Source organism: Oncorhynchus mykiss, chromosome 18 (assembly GCF_013265735.2).
Source record: "Oncorhynchus mykiss isolate Arlee chromosome 18, USDA_OmykA_1.1, whole genome shotgun sequence".
In the NCBI taxonomy this organism is placed as follows: Eukaryota; Metazoa; Chordata; class Actinopteri; order Salmoniformes; family Salmonidae; genus Oncorhynchus; species Oncorhynchus mykiss.
The window spans coordinates 30,308,166-30,334,638 of record NC_048582.1 but is presented as its reverse complement, the minus strand read 5'-3'; the positions used below and the strand labels follow the sequence as shown (position 1 = coordinate 30,334,638).

At 42.6% G+C, this 26,473-nt stretch overlaps 1 protein-coding gene across 1 annotated transcript in view; it reads left to right on the top strand.

Annotated features, from left to right (window-relative positions):
* The window catches only part of LOC110495979 (transmembrane protein FAM155A-like), a 79,494-nt gene extending 62,231 nt beyond the window's left edge, over window positions 1–17,263 (top strand). Inside the window, exons 2-3 of the mRNA XM_021571549.2 lie at window positions 10,561–10,732; window positions 14,068–17,263. Of these exons, the coding sequence (XP_021427224.1) occupies window positions 10,561–10,732; window positions 14,068–14,396 (501 nt within the window). The 3' untranslated portion in view covers window positions 14,397–17,263. The remainder of the gene's footprint in view (window positions 1–10,560; window positions 10,733–14,067) is intronic.
* Window positions 17,264–26,473: the final 9,210 nt, after the last annotated feature.

The following is a 26,473-nucleotide window of genomic DNA, read 5'->3' as shown; positions in this document are numbered from 1 at the left end:
CTGCGCCATAATGAAAGTCATCCTGACAATAAACGACAATGTGATTAATATTTTGTTTTTTGTTTTTTTTGTGGCGGGTGGCATTACCTCGAAGGAGCCGATAGATTTAATGCTAGCAGCGTGTGGCAGGGAATTTTGGCTGGCGCCCCAAATCAGGGGCATATGCTTTGCTTTGCTACACCACCCCACAGCCACAGACTGAAGAGAAGCGCATCTGAATCAGTTGTGCCTCATTTGGCGGATAAATGGACTTGCCACGATGAAGTACATGCCTCAGCTTGATGGAGAGATAATTACAAACATACGTGCTATGCTGCCCAATCCAAAATCAGCCCCTAGCTCCTAGGCAGTGGTGTAATGTGGAGAGAATTGTATGGGTATAGGCAATATGGAAGTAGTTCCACCTTGCTATCTGATAGGTTAGGTATATTTTCAAATAAAATAAAATGTTATTTGTCACATGCACCGAATACATATTGCTCATGTCTATCCAGTCCTCACAGATCTACATACGTGGTTAGGGGATATAGGGATATGGGGTCAGGGGTTAATTTGGGATTGCATGTTACTGTGATGTTAGGATGGGGAATGGCGATGATGTACTGTATAGCAGATCACAGCTTTTGACTCGTTCTTTATTTATACCAGGCAACAGATTTGGGCCTAATTTCTATAAAAACTAGCTCAATCCTTTACTTGCTGAACTGTGAGCACCAACTCAGCCAACTTACCCAGAGCTAAACTTCATTCCACAGTTAGCATAGCATTAGCCAGTGCCTTGCAACAGTCAATTTGCATTAGTATTATCTAGCTCATCAAACTAATACGATACCTTTGTGTCATTGGGTAATCTAATCGTTTTATTGGATTCTGCATCACTGCCTCTATTCTCTAGCTTGTATTACCCAGTTTTTGTAGGATTTCACTTCAACATGTTCTTATACGTAGGCCTATAGTCCATAGCTTAGCCTTGCACAGCCGCCTAACAAATCATAATTACCAATGTTATAAAGCCAGACTCTGTTGTGTAGTAATTGTCTTCTATTCAAACACTTTTAGTCAAAAGATGAGGACCAACATGTTACGTTGACATTTTGTATAGCATATTCCACAATAGTATTCATGGCATTCACACAATAGAATCAGTGTGCAACTCAATTCAACTGTCAGTGTGCAACTCAATTCCCTTCCCCTGATGTGGTGTGCACCCTTCCTCTCTTTTCTCTCAGAGAAGAACAGAACAGAAAAGGAGAGGAGGAAGAGCAGCATTGCATGCGAAATGATCTCGGGGATACACGTTAGGTCCAGGCGCAAAGGAGAGGAAGGCATGCACGTGAGATGGAGACGAGTGAGAGAAAGAGGTAGAGAGAGAGAGAGAGAGTCATCAGTTCTTCTTTATAATCTAAATGCAAATGTGTGGAGTACAGAAAAATATTATCTCAAACACTTGTCTACTATTGTGTAGTGTTTGCGTCCTGTGTGTGTGTGTGTGTGTGTTCGTCATTGATCAAACTGGTTTTCAACACAATGGATTGCCTGTGTGAGAGAGTTTGAGTTTAAACAACTTTACAACCACATGTTGTGTTGTGTGTAAATACACTGAGTATAAAAACATTAAGAACACTTTCCATGACATAGACCGACCAGGTGAATCCAGGTGAAAGCTATGATCTCTTATTGATATCACTTGTTAAATCCACTTCAATCAGTGTAGATGAAGGGGAGGAGACAGGTTAAAACTTCTTATGGCTGGGGGCAGTATTGAGTAGCTTGGATGAATAAGGTGCCCAAAGTAAACGGCCTGCTCCTCAGTCTCAGTTGCTAATATATGCATATTATTATTATTATTATTGGATAGAAAACACTCTGAAGTTTCTAAAACTGTTTGAATGATGTCTGTGAGTATAACAAAACTCATATGGCAGGCAAAAACCTGAGGAGAAATCAAAACCGGACGTAAGAAATCTGAGGTTGGTATGTATTCAACACACTTCCCATTGAAATCCCCTTGAGATATTAACCGTCTATAGAAATTTGAATGAGGCTTCTACTGTGCTGTGGGACTGAATGACAGCAGAATGAATCAGGTGTCTGGTAGTCAGCCATTTCCTGGTTATGCACATTTCACATTATAGCGACCTGTGTTCCATGGCTCCTCAAGACACAAAGGAATACTCCGGTTGGAACTTTATTGAAGACTAATGATAAAAACATCCTAATGATTGATTCTGTACTTAGTTTGAAATGTTTCTTCGACCTGTAATATAACATTTTGAAGTTTTTGTCCGACGTAACGCTGACCAGAATGAGCCTTTGGATATGTATACCAAACGCACTAACAAAAGTAGCTAATTCTACATGAATAACGGACATTATCGAACAAATCAAGCATTTATTGTGGACCTGGGATTCATAGGAGTGCATTCTGATGAAGATCATCAAAGGTAAGGGAATATTTAGCATGTAATTTATGGTTTATGTTGACTACAACATGGCGGCTATTTTGACTTGATTGTTCTGAGCTCCGTAAAGTGTTTTTGAAATCTGACACAGCGGTTGCATTAACTTCTTGACGCTACCCATCCAGTTAGCGGGATCATTTTCGTCAGCAACCGCTGAATAGCATAGCGACACAGTCAAATAATATTACAAAAAAATATTCATATTCATGAAATCACAAGTGCAATATTGCAAAACACACCTTAGCCTTTTGTTAATCCACCTGTCGTCTCAGATTTTGAAATTATGCTTTACAGCGAAAGCAATCCAAGCGTTTGTGTAAGTTTATCGATAGCATAACATTATGTACACTAAGCATTAAGTAGCTAGGTCACGAAAATCAGAAAAGCAATCAAATTAATCATTTACCTTTGATGATCTTCAGATGTTTTCACTAACGAGACTCCCAGTTACACAACAAATGTTTCTTTTGTTCCATAAAGATTATTTTTATACCCAAAATACCTTTGTTTGTTTGTCGCGATATGTTCAGAAATCCACAGGAAAGAGCGGTCACGACAACGCAGACATATATTCCAAATAATATCCATAATGTCCACAGAAACATGTCAAACGTTTTTTATAATCAATCCTCAGGTTGTTTTTAAAATATATATTCGATAATATATCATCGGGTGTGTAGGTTTTTCAATAACACCGGGAGAAACAATGGCTGCTTTACACTGTAGCGCAAAACTGACTCTGAGAGCCCCCACCTGATATGGGCTGGCATAAGCTTTGCACAATGAACACAATTGCATTTTATCGATGGGCAGTTTGAATGCACAGTGATACCATGACAAGATCCAGAGGCCCATTGTCATGTGGCAGCATGTAGTGTTGTGCCAGTAACCGAAAGGTTGCTGGATCGAATCCCCAATCTGACAAGATGAAAATCTGCTGTTCTGCCCCTGAACAAGACAGTTAACCCACTGTTCCAGAGTAGTCTATCGTTGTAAATAATTTGTTCTTAACTGACTTGCCTAGTTAAATTAAGGTTACACATGCCATTCCTCCACCGCCCTCACCTCATGTTTCAGAATGATAATGCATGGCCCCATGTCGCAAGGATCTGTACACAGTTCCTAGAAACTGAAAATGTCCCATGTTATTCAATGGCCTGCACACTCACCATATATATCACCCATTGAGCATGTCTGGGATGCCCTGGATCTACATGTACAACAGTGTGTTCCAGTTCCCACCAATATCCAGCAACTTCACACAGCCATTGAAGAGGAGTGTGACAATATACCACAGGGCACAATCAACAACCTGATCAACTCTATGCGAAGGAGATGTGTTGCACTGCATGAGGAAAATGGTGTTCACTCCAGATAATGACTTGTTTTCTGATCCACGCCCCAACCTTTTTTTCAAAGGTATCTATGACCAACAGATGCATATCTGTATTCCCAGTTATCCACACCCATAGATTAGGTCCTAATGAATTCATTTCAACTGACTGATTTCCTTATATGAACTGTAACGCAGTAAAATCTTTGAAATTGTTGCATTTATTCATCTGATGATATTGAGGAGTTTACCACATCAGCCACCGGCTTCATTAATAACTGCATCGACAACAACATCCCCACAGTGACCGTACATACATATCGCAACCAGAAGACATGGATTACAGGAAATATCCGCAGTGATCTAAAGGTTAGAGCTGCTGCTTTCAAGAATCAGGACATTTATCCTGACGCTTATAAGAAATCCCGCTACGACCTCTAAGCTTGCTTCGATGCAAGCAACACTAAACCATGCACGAGAACACCAGGTGTTCTTGATGAGTAAGATCTTTAAACAGGTCAACATTCACAAGGCCAAATACTTATTTTCCACCATAATTTGCAAATAAATTCATTAACAATCCTACAATGTGATTTTCTGGATTTTTTTCAAATTTTGTCTGTCATAGTTGAAGTGTACCTATGATGAAAATTACAGGCCTCTCTCATCTTTTTAAGTGGGAGAACTTGCACAATTGGTGGCTGTCTAAATACTTTTTTGCCACACTGTATATAGCCAAGTCATAGTTAATCATTGTGGTGTATTTGTTATTACTTTTATTCTTATGTGTTATTACTTGTCTTTTATTTATCTATTTTCCTTTCCTCTGCATTGTTGTTGTCTACACCTGTTGTTACAAAGCATGTGATGAATACAATTGTGACCTGGTAGGGCTACTCGTGATTTCGCTTCAGGCTGAAGGTTCCATCTCAAATCAAATCAAATCAAATCAAATCAAAAAATCTGCTCTTTGGGTTAGGTACTTGCAACCAAAACTGCCCTGGTCTTGGCACTTGATCTCCAGGAGGCAATGGGTGGGGGTTGTTTTATATTTGGTAGGTCAGAACAAATCCAAAGGGCAGCTCACCATACTCAGAAGGCACATACTGTTGCTCTGAGTTTGAGGCCAACAAGGTTTACATCTGGCAGTTGCTTCCAATTGCAGCAAGGTTTTGCAGGATGTTTCTTGCAAACTCTTTACTGGGTAATGGTGTAGGGGCTGGACAATAGAGGTTTGTCAAAATCCACTCACAAGTCCTCTGGGGACCTTGTTGGCAGGTGCATTGTCTTTCTTTGGTGGCTTTACTTTCAATATTTGAACTGTATTTACAGGTTTTTACTGCAGACCTGACGTATGCGTGGGAATGTGCCATGTTTGAGGCAAGGATGTTTTGCTCTCTTTTGGTGGTACAGATGTGTAGCCCATTTTAATGTAAAGCTATGGTGTACAGTAAACTGACGACATGGTTGCACTTTTCCTGGCCCTCTTTGCAGTTCCATTTAGTCTCCATGATGAATGGACTTTCAGGGGAGAAATTTTCCTGGAAATAAGTAAAAATAGAATTGAGTTAGACAAGTCAACCTAATATTTATTTTAATACACCATAAGGGACACAGAAATAAGAACATAATAATGATAATGATTGTCCATACAATTCTATAAGCTATAACAAAGCAGAATCCAAAAGAAGAACAATGCAAAAAAGGCTACTTAGCTGAAATGTTTGATTATTGCATAGATTTTAGGGTTTTCAGTAGTGCTAGGTTTAAAAAACAAAAAACGTTTTATTGTAACTGGTAGGGCCAAAATTATTCAATTTGGGTCTATTAAATCTAATTGAAGATCCATAATCAATTTACATTTCAGCAGGGCGTTTAGCATGCAGATTTGAAATAATGTTGCAAACTGAAACAGGCTGAATATAAAGTTGATGTCATTTCTGCTACATTTTTGAGTGACTATTGATTATTTTAGTATTACATTTTTCTGGATTCAAATTCAAATGGGAATTGGGTAGGTTTTTACATACATGCAGTACCTTCTATATGTGGATTCCGTGGTTCATGGCATCCCAGCACACGACTAGAATGCATACCACCACACTTGCAAGTAGAAATTGCCATACTCAATTGACAACCCCGCTTACCTAACTGACCAGCAAACGATCTGAATTATGTACGGAGTCTCATTCTTTCGCATTGAGCGAAAGGACCTCGCCCTCACATTACACCTGCCTGCCTCACTCCTCCTGACTGTGAAACCATTGGACAAGTCAAGATGACAAGCACAACCACAACAACAACAGTGAACATCAACTACTGAACTACAAAGGTTGTATGTTGTACCTGTACCAGGTTGTACCTGTACCAGGTTGTACCTGAAAGTATTCAGTAATATTTACCAATGAAGTTATGTTAGCATATCAACTTTACACCTTTTTCAATCTACAACGTTACATTAGCTATAGCCAGCTAGCTAGCTACTGAGCTCTAGCAACAAACTGGCTGCAAAAACACTTAACGTAAACTCACCCCATTCCGTACAAATGTGCGCAACCGCAACATTCAAACGAGGCCACAAAGAAAACTGATGGGATTGTAGCGACTGTGTTGACGGCAAAATCGTGGGTGTGAACTAGGTTTCTATTCAAGCGTTGATCAACATGGTAATGGCTCTATAGTATTGAAGAAAAGTTGAAAAAACTGACCCTCCATTACATCTTGATGTGTCATGTCGTAACGTACAGCACGCATAAAGCAACTATTTATGTCTTACAATCTCTCTCCACCAGGTGTAGCACTTCTCTCATCCTTTAAAAACAAGAAATGGACAGTGACGGGGGTAAGGGGGGATACCTAATCATTTCTTTTGGCATCATTGCATGCGATCATCATTCTCAAAGCCGCTGTTTACTTGTAAGATCACTTCTGCACCACCCTAAAAACCCGATTCAAATTCGACACAAACCTTCAAATAGGTATGTAATGACACATTATATAAACTCTTTATAGTGTTTTATTTATATCTGTCCAACTTAAGGTGATAGTTGGACAGATCGAGTCAAAAAAAGCAATTTTCCCACACAACTCTCCTCACTCTCCTTCTCACTATCACGCATTAGTTTCGCTTCCCCACACGCCATTTTTAAAAAGATCCGACGGGGCTCATTGCCTACTTGAATTATGCAGAAACGGGCAGGATTTAGGTCATGTAATTGATATTGTTGGAAAGGGGAGAAATTGTGCTTTACAATGGTATTGACATTACAGTTGATCTGGAAGTATTACGTTTTTGGGGCGCTAAAATAAGGGCAATTGTACGGACCAAGGCGATGTACGAGTTTACGTGAGTTTACGTTATATACATAATCTTACCTTGTACATTGTGAATGTAACTCCCGATTAATTTACTGTAACCTTTTAGTTGGACTGCCTTGGGCAGTCTGACATCTTCATCTGCTCATATATCGATATAAGTCGATGTTATAGCCGGCAACAGTTGTAACTATGTGCACGTGACATTAAAACTTCAAACTTGTAAAATGAGAAGTCCACACAATTGTGGTTTTGACTTCTGGGGTTCTCCCCTAGGATTTCCCACCTCAGCCTTGCTTTCGTTTCAAAATAACGGCTGCGGGACTAAAACGTATGGCTTTAAGCTATATTACCATCATAATATAGTAATACATGGAATTTAGCAGACACTTTTCTCCAAAGCGACTTACAGTCAAGTGTGCATACATTTTGTTGGTCCCAGGAATCAAACCCACTATCCTGGCGTTGCAAGTGGCATGCTCTACCTAATGGGCTACACAGGACCACCATCAAATGGCCATAATAATTGAATGACACACAATATCTGGTTCAGGACTCCAGCCCTGTAGGTTCCTGTGATTCACCAATATTAGCTTTACACTTTTTCAAACACAAAATAAGAAATAAATGGACTACCTTAAATGAAGAATGGTACCACAATGGTACTGCCCATGATGTCACAGATGCCATAATGGCACAGGAACTCTATGAACACTACAGACAGTTTTGTGGCAGGCCTGGCCGAAGCTGTTCATGATGCTGAAATGGACAGTGCCGCTTTAGAGTCGGTCTGGTGGAAGTCTAATGTAACCTGATAGATGCTGTCCGTGGTGCTGAAACAGTGATGTCCTTGGGAAAACTGGTGTATATTTATTCACAGTTAAAACAGACATAGCTTTATCTAACCGTGTTCCTGCGGGTGTGTGTGAATAGATGAGGGTGTGTGAATAGATGAGTGAGTGTGTGTGTGCGCTTGTGCATGTGCTTCTCATTCAAATGCAGCTTGTGCTCAAAACCCCCTATGTTTGGTAATGTAAAGGAGTGCTGTACCGTTTACGTCACAGATGGAGAATGAGTGGTGATTATGTTTTCTTCTCTGGTAAACTATTCTTTATCTCTTTTATGAGCTAGAGTTGTGTTCAGGTTACTCCAGTGCCAAATTCAGCATGGCACAATGTTATGGAATGTTCAGTTATGCATGCGATCATCACATTATGAGAACAGACATGCCTCTCATACAGTATATTTAGGGTAAGGAATAATGCCTGCTTTATTTGTGGCATTTCTATCTGCAACATTTAGTGTTTTGCACACTCCTGAACATGACAAATATCATTGCACCAGTTGTTAATCACTTGCCTTTTTCCACTCTTTGTTGTTTATCCTCTGAATGGAGCTTGGCCATGCTGAAGCCATTGGAAAAAGTGGCACTTAAATTCTGACCTTGGCTCTCAGCCAATGATGCGGGCCGTTCGGGTCGATATCATCATTATCGCTGTTTAGCATGCTCAAAGACTAATTTACACTATAACTCCTAGGAAACTTTGACCTTTACTATTGTGTGGGCTTAGATATACCAATCCACTGAAACACAAATTAAACAGTCTGATTACCAGCAATGACGAGAGGGAGGAGGTGAGGGCCCTGGAGGATTGGTGCCAGGAAAATAACCTCACTCTCAACGTCAACAAAACGAAGTCGCTGATCTTGGACTTTGCATGCTGCTTTACTCATTTCATATACTTTATTCTACTGTATTTTAGTCAATGCCACTCCAACATTCCTTTATACATTTCTTAATTCCATTATTTTATTTATTTTTAATATTTCAAATGTTCACCTTTATTTAACTAGGCAAGTCAGTTTAGAAAAATTCTTATTTACAATGACGGCCTACCCCGGGCCAAACCCGGATGACACTGGGCCAGTCATGCGCTGCCCTATGGGACTCCCAATCAGGGCTGGATGTGATACTTTTAGATGTTTGTGTATTGTTGTGAATTGTTAGATACTACTGCACTTTTGGAACTAGGAACACAAGCATTTCGCTACACCTGCAACAACATCTGCTAAATATGTGTATGTGATTTCATTTTTTTTAATAGTCAATTCCTGATAGGTACATTATGCATTTTTGTGTGAAGGTGGTGTCGTCTACTGGGAGAAAGGGAGATTGCACTGGGGGATGGGGGCCATTAATTTGTTTAAGGGCAGAGTCGGTTGTACAGTACATTGGCATTAGCAGCACTATGAAAGGTCTTGTGTGGCTCAGTTGGTAGTGAATGGTAATTGTAATGCCAGGGTTGTGGGTTCAATTCCCGCTGGGACTACCAATATGAAAATGTATTTATGTACTATTGTAAATGTCATACTTTATGGGGCAGAGAACCTCATCCTGAGGATCAATTAGGAAGAGACATTCTCCTCTGCTGGTTGTATATAGGTAATGGCAGCAAGAGTAGGAGTGCTGAAGAACTGAAAGCTTTATGAACACAGGCCCAGGTGATTCCAAATACAATGTACTGAACAGTAATTAGTAGAATCATTGAATTCAAAAATTATTTTCTTCCTTTCTTTAGATTCTGATACTGCATAATTTGACATTTTAAAGTGATATGGCAACAACCCCACCCAGCCTTCCTTGGGTTGTAAAATTCTGGTAACTTTCCAAAAAATGTCCCAGTTTTCCATAAGGAGGATTGCCATAAGCTACTTCCTGCTTTTTCCTTCCTAATACCAATCATCTCCAACCAGTATTATGGGAAAACTGGGAAAATGTGGGAAAGTTACAGGAATTTTGTAACTCTATACCTTCTGCTATTCTTTTCATATTGTTTTCATATACTCCTTTTAGGTATCATGTAAGTATGAAAGTAGTATAAGAGGAAGGAAATAAGTACAAGTAGTATAAGAGGAACCTTGTCTCTGTATTTACCAAAATAGCTCAACAATGGCACACTGCCACAACTCCTTGTTCTCCTCGAGATACTTTAAATAAAAGCACTCCTAATTACAACAAATATGATTTAGTCACATGTCATGGGTGGATTACATTGACAATTGATGATTGGCATCTGGTTGTCTTTTAAACAGTTATGTATCTCTAACACTAATCAATTTATAAGGCTGAATCACATCAAATGGGATTTTGCAAGATCTGTGAGAAATTGTTAAATATCTGTTTCTGAAACATTCCTATAGTTTTTTCTGGAAATATGTGTACTGAAAAATCTCTAGTTTTGAAGATAGGATGGATGTTATTTAATAACATTCAGAGCCAAACAGAAGACAACTGAGATCTTTGTTTTTGAACAGACATAGCTTAGTCTTGATGTCAAAGTAATAGTTTGCTTATTTATGATGTGCTAAAAGTTAACTTCCCCTTTAAGTTGTTTGAATTTACATATGGGTTTGATTTGGTTTAACTAACTTCTATCTTCTACCTCTCAGGCTGCCTACAAACCGTGGCTGTGTGCACAGTATTTCCCCACCACACAGAGGCATTGTAGAAGGACAGTACCTTGTCTCCAGTACTGCCTTGAGGTTCAGCAGAGGTGTCCCTTCATACTACCGGACAACGACGATCTCATCCACGGAGGAAGCCCCAGCTTCATATGTACAGGTGGGTGTGGTGGTATGGACTGATCAATCAATCAGTCAGTCAATCAATCAAGTGTGATTTGTATTCACAGCTTATACGGGTGGTCGTATATCCACTCTAGGGCTATGCTGTTTACCTGAGATGCACCATGGATCTAGGATAGATGGGCTTGGGTCAATTAATTTTGAAATGTACTAATTGTAGGAATTTATTTGCACTCCTATGTCCACTGACAGGAATTTAGATGGTATTGTATGTTGCAGGATATATTTAATTGTGCTCTTGTGCCCCTGATGATCCCTTGTAAAATTACTTTTCAGTGGTATCGATAAAGTTGTATGGTTTTGAACTCTGGTACTCAAGCCAATAATGTCCTTGTCACTAGCGACATCTAGTGGACATATAAGGCAGTGTTAGTAAAATCAATGACACTTCCCTCTGTGTAAAGTGTATTGCTGAGACAGTCACTGTGATGGGGTACAACTCCAGAGTAGTATTTTAATATTCCACAGTGATCAAGACAGAACCAAAATAACATGACCTGCCCTGTCCTGATTTGATATCAGTGGGGTGCTCTGTCATTTCCTCCCCCAGCCCCAAAAACGTTAAGTATTTCAATACCGTAATTAGAGCTGCCTTTGATATCTTTGTATTACTTGTGCATCAGCGATTAAATGGTAGGCTTTGCCTTTTGAGATCCCCATTTTCTGATACTCATTTGATGAGATTAGAGAGATTACACAAGTCGTGACATCAAATCAAATGACATTTTATTGGTCACATACACATGGTTAGCAGATGTTATTGCGAGTGTAGCGAAATTCTTCCGCTTCTAGTTCCGACAGTGCAGTAATATCAAGCAAGTAATCTAACAATTCCACAACAACTACCTAATACACACAAATCTAAGGGATGGAATACGAATATAGAATTATATGGATCGGCATAGGCAAGATGCAATAGATGGTATAAAAATAGTATATACAGTTGAAGATGGAAGTTTACATACACCTTAGCCAAATACATTTAAACTCAGTTTTCCCAATTCCTGACATTTAATCCCATTCCCTGTCATAGGTCAGTTAGGATCACCACTTTATTTTAAGAATGTGAAATGTCAGAATAATAGTAGAGAGAATGATTTATTTCAGCTTTTATTTCTTTCATCACATTCCCAGTGCGTCAGAAGTTTACATACACTCAATTAGTATTTGGTAGCATTTCCTTTAAATTGTTTAACTTGGGTCAAACATTTTGGGTAGCTTTCCACAAGCTTCCTACAGTTAGTTGGGTGAATTTTGGCCCATTCCTCCTGACAGAGCTTGTGTAACTGAGTCAGGTTTGAAAGCCTCCTTGCTCGCACACTCTTTTTCAGTTTTGCCACAAATTGTCAAGGCTTTGTGATGGCCACTCCAATACCTTAACTTTGTTGTCCTTAAGCCATTTTGCCACAACTTTGGAAGTATGCTTGGGGTCATTGTCCATTTGGAAGACCCATTTGCAACCAAGGTTTAACGTCCTGATTGATGTCTCTAGATGTTGCTTCAATATATCCACATAATTTTCCTCCCTCAATGCCATCTATTTTGTGAAGTGCACCAGTCCCTCCTGCAGCAAAGCACCCCACAACATGATTCTGCCACCCCCCTGCTTCACGGTTGTGATAGTGTTCTTCAGCTTGCAAGCTTCCCCCTTTTTCCTCCAAACATAAAGATGTGGCCAAACAGTTATATTTTTGTTTCATCAGACCAGAGGACATTTCTCCGAAAAGAACAATCTGTGTCCCCATGTGCATTTGCAAACCTTAGTCTGGCTTTTTTTATGGTGGTTTTGGAGCAGTGGCTTCTTCCTTGCTGAGCTGCCTTTCAGGATATGTCGATATAGGACTTGTTTTACTGTGGATTTAGATACTTTTGTATCTGTGTCCTCCAGCATCTTCACAAAGTCCTTTGCTGCTGTTCTGGGATTGATTTGCACCTTTTGCACCAAAGTACGTTTATCTCTACGAGACATAATGTGTCTCCTTCCTGAGCAGTATGACAGCTGCGTGGTCTCATGTTGTTTATACTTGCGTACTATTGTTTGTACAGATGAACGTGGTACCTTCAGGCATTTGGAAATTGCTCCCAAGGATGAACCAGTCTTGTGGAGGTCTACAATTGTTTTTCTTGAGGTCTTGGCTGATTTCTTTTGATTTTCCCATGATTTCAAGCAAAGAGGCACTGAGTTTGAAGATAAACCTTGAAATACATCCACATGTACACCTCCAATTGACTGAAATGATGTCAATTAGCCTATCAGAAGCTTCTAAAGCCATGACTTAATTTTCTGGAACTTTCCAAGCTGTTTAAAGGCACAGTCAACTTAGTGTATGTAAACTTCTGACCCACCAGAATGATATAGTGAATTATAAGTGAATTAATCTGTCTGTAAACAATTGCTGGAAAAATGACTTGTGTCATGCACAAAATAGATGTCCTACCGACTTGTCCAAAACTATAGTTTGTTATTAACAAGAGATTTGTGGAGTGGTTGAAAAATTAGTTTTTTTTTTACTCCAATCTAAGTGTATGTAAACTTCCGACTTCAACTGTACATATGGGATGAGTAATTCAAAATATGTACAAATTATTACATTGGCATTGTTAAAGTGACTAGTGATCTATCTATAAGTCTGTATGTAGACAGCAGCCTCTCTGTGTTAGTGACAGCTGTTTAACAGTCTGATGGCCTTGAGGTTGAAAAATAGCTTCTGTCTCTCGGTCTCAGCTTTGATGCACCTGTACTAATCTCGCCTTCCAGATGGTTTCAGGGTGAACAGGCAGTGGCTTGGGTGGTTGTTGTCCTTGATGATCTTTTTGTCCTTCCTGTGACATCGGGCGCTGTAGGGGTCCTGGAGGGCAGTGGTGTAGATTATATTTACCGTGCTGCAGTATGGAGTCGCTGTCACTTACGTCTTTTTTAATTTAGAGTTCAATAAAGGATCATTAATGTTAGGTTATGATACTGATAGTTTATTCATATGAAGACTGGGATAAACGTGCATACTGACTGGTATTTATGCTCTCATGCACATGGTCATCTGTCTTTTTTTTGGTGATACATTTCAGCAAAACACTGCAATACCACACTGCAAGTAAGGCTGGAACTAGGCTGGGTCATTTATTTAGCTTATTGTGGGTCATCTGAATGAATGAATACACTTTATTGGTATTGGGGAAATTGGGTTTGTCATCATCATCAGACACAGGCATGGATGATACAGACACACAGGGATGCATGAGAGGGATGCACAGAGACATGAGCATCTATGGCTTATATCAGTGTTTACCCACTACTCTCTTCGTCCCCCACAGGGCTACTCGGGAGCCATGGGCAGCCCAACAGCCAGGCAGAGTGTTGCGACGTTCGGTGGGACTCTAAACCGGACAACCGTTCTCGTGGGACGCTGAAAAGGACTCCAACTCCCTCCTGCCATCACCAACAGGGGGCATCGACATCAGTCACCTCGGCCGCCACACCCACCAGACAGTGCAGCAGTAGCGGCCGGCTGAAGCTGTGCATGCTGGTCTTTGTTCTTCTGCACACCGTAGTCACCATTACCACCGCATCCCACAATTCCTCTGGGGTCGTCGGTGTGGCAGCCATTTTCCCCCTGGAGGAAAGCTCCTCCAGTGAGGAATAATGGAAAAAATTTGCAAAAAAACCTCAATGTTTTATTTGGGAATGAGTGAGTTGCAAAACCGGTTCTGACCAGTTCTGGCTCTCTGTTCAGAAAGAACCCTGGAAGGTCCCTGGTATATGCTGTCGAAGCCTCTTTGGGCCACAGGAAGTGAGAGCAATTTACCGGGAGCAAAGGATGCTGGGCATTGTAGTCATGTGGTGAGGCGACGACGTGGGTGGGGCCAACACATCTCAGACCAAAATATCAATATCATATCACCGTGTCAATCTAAACCTGAGTTCACCTTTTCAGTCTCTTGTTTCTTCAGGATGTACTATATTGTTTTTTCTCCTCCTGGTTCAGTTGTTTGTGGAGTTTGTTGGAATGTGAGTGGGTTGTCTTAGAACACATAAGAGGCAGAGAATATTGAAAAAGGTATCACCAACCTGTGTGTTTTTATCCACCCCTCTCTTAACCAGTAACATTTAGCTGCTCCTGGATATGCTAACAATATTCTTAACTCAAACACTCACAAACAGAAAGAGTAAACACTTATTGATCCCCCCTGTCCTGGTGGATACATAGAACATTTCAGTCATATCAGGGTTCTCTCATGGCATTACATATAACTCTAATACAGAGCCAGTGAAGAGCAGGTGTAGTATACCTTTCTACACTGTTTTGCCGACCTGAACCGTATTGTGCTCACTTGGATTATTCTCCTTACACGGTTGCATGTAACCAGGCCAGTGAAGTACAGTACAGCTCAGCTCATTTTAGTTCGGCTCAGTAGTGTGAATAGGGTAGCAGTGGAGGTCTTGTCACTTGGATTCAAAATATTCCCACCGATGGACTTCAGTGTACTTCCGAGTTCATATTATTTGAGCCAATAATTTTCTCTCTCATTATCCTGTGTCCGTGCGTTTGCATGTGATGGGCCCAAAGGGGACGTCAGATTTACGAAGCTCAATTTACCTCAAATTAAGTGACCTCTTGGCTTAGATTGACTTTTTCTAAAGCAGTACATCCAAGAACCGTATGTTTGGCTTTTATATTTGACTCATATATTTCTCAATATAAGGCTCTGGTACATCTGGTACATTACAGCCAGTTCACTTCACACAGTGGGAGAGGTGTAACAAGACCTGGGTTCAAATAGTAGTTGTTCTCTTTGAAATATTTTAGCTGTACTCGATTGAGCTTGCCTGGCGCAATGTAACCAATGGGATTGTCCCAAAAGTATAACTGAAAATCTTTCCCATCTCCAGACAAGCTCAATCAAATGCTCAACACACTTGACAGAAAACTGACACAATTTTACATACCCTCTACAATCATACCCTCTCCTGTGTGTCTCTATTTGACCTTATTGACCTCATTGTGACCAAGATAATCACCTTGTATCTTTACACAGAGCTAAGGCCTTAGCTAGTAGGCGTTTGTGTGAAGGTAAGGAGTTCTCAAGGGCTGGCTCTACATACTGCATTTCCTTCCGTTGGTGTGACTGCTGCTAACCGGTACTCATTGATATGGCACATTTGGGAGAAATCTGATAGGCTCCTTATGCTTTCACCTTTGACCTTGACATCCCTGTCTTATCCTTCCCGTTCAACTGAGTAGCGCATATTATGGCACCTTTGTTTTTTCTACACGTACATATAATCGGTACTGCCGGAATAACTCTGAAGTCAACCGTACTCGGGCATGAAGACATCAATCGATTAAGGTGACATTTCCTCAAGACCCTGATCTTGGGTCAGTTCTGCATTTGACCCACTAATGGTAGGTGTTAGAATTGGAGGAGGGAAACTGATCCTAGATCTTTACCTAGGGAAAACTTCACCCTGAAAGTCTATGTGTTTTAGCCTTTTCACATTATTTTCCCCTTAGGTTCTCGTAACAGTTGATTTTCTCACAGACACTCATCGAGGTGAACTGTTCTTTGTAGCAATCAATGAACAACATTACTTTATTGTTTCCCTCACCTTTACTTTATTCCCCCAAAAGACAGCAGCGGATGTACCCCTCTCTGTAGAAATAATCTCCCACAAACTCCCCCAAACATTCATGATCTGAACCTTGTGGATCTATGCAGATGTCCTACCCTTGTCTGGCCCCGTACATACTCAAGTTGCACAACTGATGTACAACACATTTGGCACAATGGTTGTGATACAACTGATGTTTTTGTGATTCAACAGAGAGTTTGTCTGCACAATGGTTGTGTAATTATTTTTCTGGAAAAAAAATACAATGTTGAATGACATGTTATGCCATATGCATTGTACTTCAGTTGAACAACTGGAGTGTTTACTGGTGTAAATATGTCCTAGAGAAGTGAGATATTCAAGATGTCCACCTCTTGGAGATTTCTGTTTTTGTATTTTAGGGGAAGCTTCTTGTGTTTGTTTTTCTTGTTTTTGGTTACATTTTCTGTTAATGGTCTCACTTCAAACAAACTACAACTTGTAAAGGCTTTATAAGCATCTACAGTTTGTAGTACTTATGAGTACTTTATGTATGCTTTATAAAGCCTTTTAATGTTGTACTTCGTTTGAAGTTGGACCTTGTTAAGAACTGTCTACAGCATTGTATGTCAGATCAGTAGGAAAGAGAAGATTGGGAAAAGGTGTGATAGGTGTGTGCAAGGAAAATAATGAAGAAAAAGAAAATTGTAAAAAAAAATTACACAGATTCCTTATCTTACTATTGTCATATTATCATACGATAGATGCTTTAGTGCAATTATCTTTTCTTTTTCTACAAAAGAGTTTGATGAAATAATTTATAATGCGTCTCGAAAGTCATCATCTTTTTTGAACATAAGAGAAATGCAGCCACATTTATTAACATTTTGTTCAAAATAAATAAAACTATGTTAAATATGATTGTTGACTGCTTCTTTTGGATTGTAGTTTATTTCGTACCATTGACCACAGTTACCTGACTATAGGCCTATAGCCAGACCAATTAAATTTGGCCAACATTCTGTGGTAAGTGGGCAATCTGGGATTCAAACAATAACAACAACAAAGAGGTCACCCGACACTTTTTTGGTAAACAAGTAAACTTCCAGTGCCAGTTTTACTCTGCATCTGCAACAGGTGCAGGGTTAACAAATAAATGTATTTGCCACATGCGCCGAATACAACAACTGTAGATTTCACCGTGAAATGCTTATTTACAAGCCCTTAACCAATATTTACCAAGGCTAGTCTAAAATAAAAAATAGTCAAAAGTAACACAATAAGAATAACAATAATAAGACATACATACAGGGGGGCACCGCTAAGGGTGCAGGGGTATAGGCTAGTTGATATAATCTGAACATGTAGGTGGGGGTGAAGTGACTATGCATAGGTAACAAACAAACACTGAGTAGCAGTGTAGAAGAGGTGGGGTCAATATAAATTGTCCAGTGGCGATTTTTATTTAACCAGGTAGGTTAAATTGGTTAACCAGGTAGGCAAGTTGAGAACAAGTTCTCATTTACAATTGCGACCTGGCCAAGATAAAGCAAAGCAGTTCGATACATACAACGACACAGAGTTACACATGGAGTAAAACAAACATACAGTCAATAATACAGTATAAACAAGTCTATATACGATGTGAGCAAATGAGGTGAGATAAGGGAGGTAAAGGCAAAAAGGCCATGGTGGCAAAGTAAATACAATATAGCAAGTAAAACACTGGAATGGTAGATTTGCAATGGGAGAATGTGCAAAGTAGAAATAAAAATAATGGGGTGCAAAGGAGCAAAATAAATAAATAAATTAAATACAGTAGGGAAAGAGGTAGTTGTTTGGGCTAAATTATAGGTGGACTATGTACAGGTGCAGTAATCTGTGAGCTGCTCTGACAGTTGGTGCTTAAAGCTAGTGAGGGAGATAAGTGTTTCCAGTTTCAGAGATGTTTGTAGTTCGTTCCAGTCATTGGCAGCAGAGAACTGGAAGGAGAGGCGGCCAAAGAAATAATTGGTTTTGGGGGGTGACTAGAGAGATGTATGAATTATGAATTATGAATTGTTTAGCAGTCTAATTGTCACGCCCTGGCCATAGAGAGGCTTTTTATTCTCTATTTTGGTTAGGCCAGGGTGTGACTAGGGTGGGCGTTCTATGTTCTTTTTTCTATGTTTTTGTATTTCTTTGTTTTTGGCCGGGTATGGTTCTCAATCAGGGACAGCTGTCTGTCATCGTTTCTGATTGAGAACCATACTTAGATAGCTCTTGCCCACATGGGTTTTGTGGGTAGTTATTCTCTGTTTAGTTTTTTTTGTTACACCTTGCAGAACTGTTCGTTTGTCGGTTTGTTGTTTTTGTTCCAGTTTTCATCTTTATTAAAATCATTATGAATACGTACCACGCTGCTCTTTGGTCTTCTTCTCCTTCTCCCGACGACAATCGTTACAATAATGGCTTGGGGGTAGAAGCTGTTGAGGAGCCTTTTGGTCCAAGACTTGGCGCTTCGCTACCGCTTGCCGTGCGGCAGCAAAGAAAACAGTCTATAACTTGGGTGACTGGAGTCCCTGACAATTTTATGGGCTTTCCTCTGACACTGCCTATTATATATGTCCTGGACTGCAGGAAGCTTGGCCCCAGTGATGTACTGGGCCGTTCGCATTACCCTCTGTAGCGCCTTACTGTCAGATGCCGAGCAGTTGCCATACCAGGCAGTGATGCAATCGGTCAGGATGCTCTCAATGGTGCAGCTGTAGAATCTTTTGAGGATCTGGGGACCCATGCCAAATCTTTTTAATCTCCTGAGGGGGAAAGGTTTTGTCGTGCCCTCTTCACGACTGTCTTGTTATGTTTAGAACATGATAGTTCGTTGGTGATGTGGACATCAAGGAACTTGAAGCTCTCGACCTGCTCCATTACATCTCCGTCACTGTTAATGGGGGCCTGTTCTGCCCGCCTTTCCCTGTAGTCCACGATCAGCGCCTTTGTCTTGCTCACATTGAGGGAGAGGTTGTTGTCCTGGCACCACACTAACAGTTCTCAGACCTCCTCCCTATAGGCCGTCTCATCATTGTCGGTGATCAGGCCTACCACTGTTGTGTCGGCAGCAAACTTAATGATGGTGTTATAGTTGTGTTTGGCCACACAGTCATGGGTGAACAGGGAAAACAGGAGGGGACTAAGTACACACCCCTGTGGGGCCCCAGTGTTAAGGATCAGCGTGGCAGATGTGTTGTTGCCTACTCTTACCACATGGGGCGGCCCGTCAGGAAGTCCAGGATCCAGTTGCAGAGGGAGGTGTTTAGTCCCAGGGTCCTTATCTTAGTGATGAGCTTTGAGGGCACTGTGGTGTTGAACGCTGAGCTTAGTCAATGAATAGCATTCTCACATTGGTGTTACTTTTTTCCAGATGGGAAGGGGCAGTATGGAGTACTATTGAGATTGCGTCATCTGTGGATCTGTTGGGGCGGTATGCGAATTGGAGTGGATCTACGGTTTCCAGGATAATGGTGCTGATGTAGGTGGTCCTAAAAGTACAGCTAATAGGCTCATTTTCTGACAATGTATCCCAAGGGACTTTATATACCCCTGGTAGCATTTGCTAATCATAATGGTCACAGGGGGTACTTGAGACCATAAGCTTGCTAGTAAAATACATGAGGTGGGATTTCAGGGGGACTCCGGGCACAGAAAAATGTATTTGGGAACCACTGCTCTAGACTACCTGCCAACTCCAATGACCATTGTGTAATAATGTAATGTATAATAAATACCATGTATATAATAATATAATGCCTTCTGTATGGAGAGTCAACCCTAGGAGTAAGTTATCTCATCGCTAACACTATAACACTAATGAGTCTGCACCACTGATTGTGAAACCAAAGGTTTTGGTTGGGAGAACAGTGCTGTGTTAAAGTATTATTCTGGTGTCAGTTGCTGCTCTCATCTAAGGTGAAGTTACACTGCAAACATTGTGTTTGCATTCAGTCGGTGGTGTCTTTTGCCTGCTTTTTTAAAAACTTTAACACCTGTTGATGCATTGACTAGTTCCGCTTCATGCCCATGAATAGTTGTGTGGCTGTTGATAGGCTGAAGTCTCATTTATACCTAGTTCTAACATGCATCCATTGTCCTGATCTCATTTCACATTCTGATTGTACCCACATTTTTTGGGACAAATGTAGACGATTAAAAGGAGCATTCTCATCAGATTGTGATCAGATCTTCCTTACCAGATGATCTTCCAGAGGTAGTCAGGCACACATTGTGGCTGAATAGCTTACAAGTGTAGACAGATCTGGCCAGTGAAACCATTTAATTAATCATTATCCTGCATACTAAAATCCTTGACAGGTGGTACCATTTAGCCTCGCGAGCCAGCTTGATCTTGCAAGCTTATCATTTGTCTTTGCTAGCTTGCGAAATCAAGTTGGCTTGCGAGGCTAGGCCACAATATGTGTTTTAAAATAAATAAATACATATTATTTAGAAAGAATAGCTGTGAAATAATTTGCCTAGAGGGATGGACCAGGTAGTATAGTCACAATGCTGACACAGTGGACAGATAAGACACACATTTTAATACCATTTGTACACACATTTAAAACAATAAGAATGTGGACAAGATCAGGACACATGATTTAGCTCCAGGTGATCTGAGATGCTTTCTTTTGTACTATTGTTTTATGAGCAAGGCCTTATTTCTATTACAGCATATTGGATGACTGTCATTCATATTCAATTCACCTAGCTCAAGGTCACATCGATAGGTTTAGGCTACTACATTGAACAAAAATACAAACACAACATGTAAAGTGTTGGACCCATTTTTCATGAGCTGAAATAAAGATCCCAGAAATGTTTCATATGCACTAAAAGCTTATTTCTCTCTAATTCTGTGCTCAAATATGTTTACATCCCTTTTAGTGATAATTCCTCCTTTGCCAAGATAATCTATCCACCTGACAGGTGTGGCATATCAAGAATCTGATTAAACAGCATTATCATTACACAGGTGCACCTTGTGCTGTGGACAATAAAAGGCCACTCTAAAATGTGCAGTTGTGTCATACAACACAATGCCATGGATGTCTCAAGCTTTGAGGGAGTGTGACATTTTAGAATTTGACAGTACATCCTAACTGCCTCACAACCGCATACCACGTGTAACCACGGAGTATGTCTGTATTTAGTAAAGTACTTTTGTGGGAAAAACTAATTCTGATTGGGTGGAACTGACTCCTCAGTGGGTGGACCTGGCTCCCAAGTGGGTGGGCCTATGCTCTCCCAGGCCCACCTATGGCTGCGCCCCTGCCCAGTAATGTGCGATCCATAGATTAGTGCCTAATTAATTTATTTCAATTGACTGATTTCCACCTATGAACTGTAATTCAGTAAAATCTTTGAAATTGTTTCATGTTGCGTGTAATTATTTTTCAGTATTTAGTTGCAAAAGCAACTAAAACAAGAGTTTCTATTGAACAAATTCAGGTAGATCCATCCCTGTTTCGTTCTGTTTATGTCACGACTGCTGCCGAAGTCGTTGCCTCTCCTTGTTCGGGCGGTGCTCGGCGTTCGACGTCACCGGTCTTCTAGCCATCATTGATCCTTTTTTCATTTTCCATTGGTTTTGTCTTGTCTTCCCATACACCTGTTTTCAATCCCATTCATTACCTGTTGTGTATTTAACCCTCTGTTTCCCCTCATGTCTTTGTCAGAGATTGTTTTATTGTCAGTGTAGTGTGATTGTTGTATAGGTGTGCGTCGGGTCCTTGTACCCATGTTTATGTACATTTAGTGTTATGGAGCATACTCCGTGGACTTTATTAAAAGACTCCATTTTACACTCAATTTGTCTCTCCTGCGCCTGACTTCCCTGCCACCTATTACATCTACGCATGACAGAATCTCTGACCAATATATGAAGTCAGCAGGAGAGGACACTATGCCCATGGAGCTGGAGGAACGCGTTCAGGAACAAGCTAGGGAGCTTGACGTTATCAGCTCCGTCATGGATCACCTTGCCATGAAAATGGATCGCTGGGAGAGACAGGGAGTTTCTCCAGCGCCACCACCACCACAACCGGAATCTCCCGTGAACGATTTTTCCTCTCCGGAATCGAGGATCCATTTATCCCTACCTACGGGATACAACGGAGATACTGCCGGCTGCCAGGGTTTCCTCCTTAAACTGAACTTGTATCTAGCCATGGCCTCCCCAGTACCATCTGACCGTGAGAAGAGTTACGCCCTCGTCTCATGCCTCACCGGGAAAGCCCTGGAATGGGCCAGCGCTGTGTGTAGCAGGGAGGATGCGGCGCTGGACCATTTTGAGGAGTTCACCCGCCAATTCCGGATAGTATTCGATCACCCACCTGAAGGCAAAGCAGCGGGTGAGCTTCTCTATCATCTGAGGCAGGAGACGAGGAGTGCACAGGATTTTGCCTTGGAGTTTAGGACCTTGGCTGCCGGCGCTGGATGGAGCGACAGGGCCCTGATCGACCATTACCGTTGTAGTCTACGCGAGGACGTCCGTCGGGAGCTGGCCTGTAGAGACACCACCCTCACCTTCGACCAGCTGGTGGACATGTCCATCAGGCTGGACAACATGCTGGCTACTCGTGGACGTCTAGATCGGGGTCTGGTTGTTCCATCCTCCCGCACCCTCTCTCCCGAACCTATGGAATTGGGAGGGATGGTGCGCAGGGAGACCGGAGGGGGTTCCCGCTCGAGCACCATTCAAGGTCGCAGAGAGCACACTGCTGGTCGGTGCCGGGTTGGTTCCTCTGGGAATAGAGAGGGCAGGCAGGGCATTCTGGCGTCACCCCAGGTGAGTAGGCACCATTCTCATCCAGAGCCCTCTGCTGCACTAATGTTTGTCTCTGTCTCTTTTCCTGACTTTTCACTGCATTCCCAGTATAAGGCGCTAGTAGATTCGGGTGCGGCTGGGAATTTCATTAATAAAAGTCTAGCTCATAGTTTAGGGATCCCTATTGTTCCTGTGGATATGCCTTTCCCTATTCATGCCTTAGATAGTCGACCATTAGGGTCAGGGTTTATCAGGGAGGTAACCGCACCTTTGTGTATGATAACGCAGGAGGGTCACAAGGAGAAGATTAGTCTTTTCCTTATTGATTCTCCTGCGTATTCTGTGGTGCTAGGCCTACCCTGGTTAGTTTGTCATAACCCCACTGTTTCTTGGCCACAGAGGGCTCTCACAGGGTGGTCGCGAGAATGCTCAGGTAGGTGTTTAGGGGTTTCCGTTGGTGCTACTACGGTGGAAAGTCCAGACCAGGTCTCCACCGTGCGCATTCCCCCCGAATATGCCGATTTGGCTCTCGCCTTCTGTAAAAAGAAGGCGACTCAATTACCACCCCATCGACTGGGGGATTGTGCGATAGATCTCCTGGTAGACGCTGCATATCCCAAGAGTCACGTGTATCCCCTGTCGCAAGCGGAGACGGAGGCTATGGAGACATATATCTCTGAATCCCTGCATCAGGGGTTCATTCAGCCATCCATTTCACCCGTCTCTTCGAGTTTCTTTTTTGTGAAAAAAAAGGATGGCGGTTTACGCCCGTGCGTTGATTATCGAGGTCTTAATAAAATCACAGTGAAATATAGTTACCCGCTACCTCTGATCAATACGATTATTGAGTTAATGCACGGGGCACGTTTTTTCACAAAATTGGATCTCAGGAGTGCGTACAATCTGGTGCGTATTAAGAAGGGTGATGAGTGGAAGACGGCATTTAGCACCACCTCAGGTCATTATGAGTACCTGGTCATGCCATATGGGTTGATGAATGCTCCATCAGTTTTCCAATCATTTGTAGATGAGATCTTCAGGGACCTGCACGGGCAGGGTGTAGTGGTGTATATCGATGATATTTTGATATACTCTGCTACACGCGCCGAGCATGTGTCCCTGGTGCGCAGGGTGCTTGGTCGCCTGTTGGAGCATGATCTATATGTCAAGTCTGAGAAATGCTTGTTTTTCCAACAATCCATCTCCTTCCTAGGGCATCGGATTTCCACTTCAGGAGTGGAGATGGAGAGCGACCGCATTACAGCCGTGCGTAATTGGCCGACTCCAACCACGGTAAAGGAGTTGCAGCGTTTTTTGGGGTTTTCCAATTACTACCGGAGGTTTATCCGGGGTTTTGGTCAGGTGGCAGCTCCCATTACCTCACTGCTAAAGGGGGGCCCGGTGCGCTTGCAGTGGTCGGCTGAGGCGAACAGGGCTTTTGAGCACCTGAAGACTCTGTTTACTTCTGCGCCTGTGCTGGCTCATCCGGATCCCTCTTTGCCATTCATAGTGGAGGTGGACGCATCCGAAGCTGGGATAGGAGCAGTGCTCTCTCAGCGTTCGGGTACGCCACTGAAGCTTCGCCCCTGTGCTTTCTTTTCTAAGAAGCTCAGCCCGGCGGAGCGAAACTATGATGTGGGGAACCGGGAGCTGTTAGCTGTCGTAGAAGCTTTGAAGGTGTGGAGGCACTGGCTTGAGGGGGCTAAACACCCTTTTCTCATCTGGACTGACCACCGCAATCTGGAGTATATCCGGCAGGCAAAGAGATTGAATCCTCGCCAGGCAAGGTGGGCCATGTTTTTCACTCGTTTTGTGTTTACTCTTTCTTACAGACCAGGCTCCCAGAACGTTAAGGCAGACGCATTGTCTCGGCTGTATGACACAGAGGAGCGGTCCATGGATCCCACTCCCATACTCCCAGCTTCGTGTTTGGTGGCGCCAGTAGTGTGGGAGCTGGACGCGGACATTGAGCGGGCGTCACGTGCAGAGCCTTCTCCCCCTGAGTGTCCAGCTGGTCGTCTGTACGTTCCGTCTGCTGTACGCGACCGATTGATATATTGGGCTCACACGTCACCCTCCTCTGGTCATCCTGGGATAGGTCGGACGATGCGCTGTCTTGACGGGAGATACTGGTGGCCCACTTTAGCTAAGGACGTGAGGATTTATGTTTCTTCCTGCTCGGTGTGCGCCCAGTGCAAGGCTCCTAGACACCTGCCCAGAGGTAAGCTACAACCTCTACCCGTTCCTCAACGGCCGTGGTCACACCTGTCGGTGGATTTTTTGACCGATCTTCCACCTTCACAGGGTTACACCACGATCCTGGTCGTTGTGGATCGGTTTTCTAAGTCCTGTCGTCTCCTCCCTTTGCCCGGTCTCCCTACGGCCTTACAAACTGCAGAGGCCCTGTTTACACACGTTTTCCGGCACTATGGGGTGCCTGAGGATATAGTGTCTGATCGGGGTCCCCAGTTCACATCAAGGGTCTGGAAGGCGTTCATGGAGCGTCTGGGGATCTCGGTTAGTCTTACCTCAGGTTTTCACCCCGAGAGTAATGGGCAGGTGGAGAGAGTTAACCAGGATGTGGGTAGGTTTCTGCGGTCTTATTGCCAGGATCGGCCGGGGGAGTGGGCGAAGTTCGTGCCCTGGGCAGAGATGGCTCAGAACTCGCTACGTCACTCCTCCACTAACCTTACTCCCTTTCAATGTGTATTAGGGTATCAGCCGGTTCTGGCTCCTTGGCATCAGAGCCAGACCGAGGCCCCTGCGGTGGACAATTGGTTTCGGCACGCTGAGGAGACCTGGGAGGCAGCCCACGTCCACCTTCAGCGTGCCATAAGGCGCCAGAAAATTGGCGCAGACCGTCGCCGCAGTGAGGCCCCAGTGTTCGCACCAGGGGACAGGGTCTGGCTCTCGACCCGAAACCTGCCCCTTCGCCTTCTCTGCCGGAAGCTGGGTCCGCGGTTTGTGGGGCCGTTTAAAGTCCTGAGGAGAGTGAACGAGGTATGTTATAGGTTACAACTACCCACTCATTACCGTATTAACCCCTCGTTCCATGTGTCTCTCCTCAGGCCGATGGTGGCTGGCCCGCTCCAGGAGGCTGAAGTGCGTAATGTTCCTCCGCCTCCTCTAGACATCGAGGGGGTTCCGGCGTACTCTGTTCGATCCATTTTGGATTCGAGACGTCGGGCGAGGGGCCTTCAGTACCTCGTGGACTGGGAGGGGTACGGGCCGGAGGAGAGATGCTGGGTTCCGGTGGAGGACGTGTTAGATCCTTCCATGTTATCAGAATTCCACCGTCTCCATCCGGATCGCCCTGCACCTCGCCT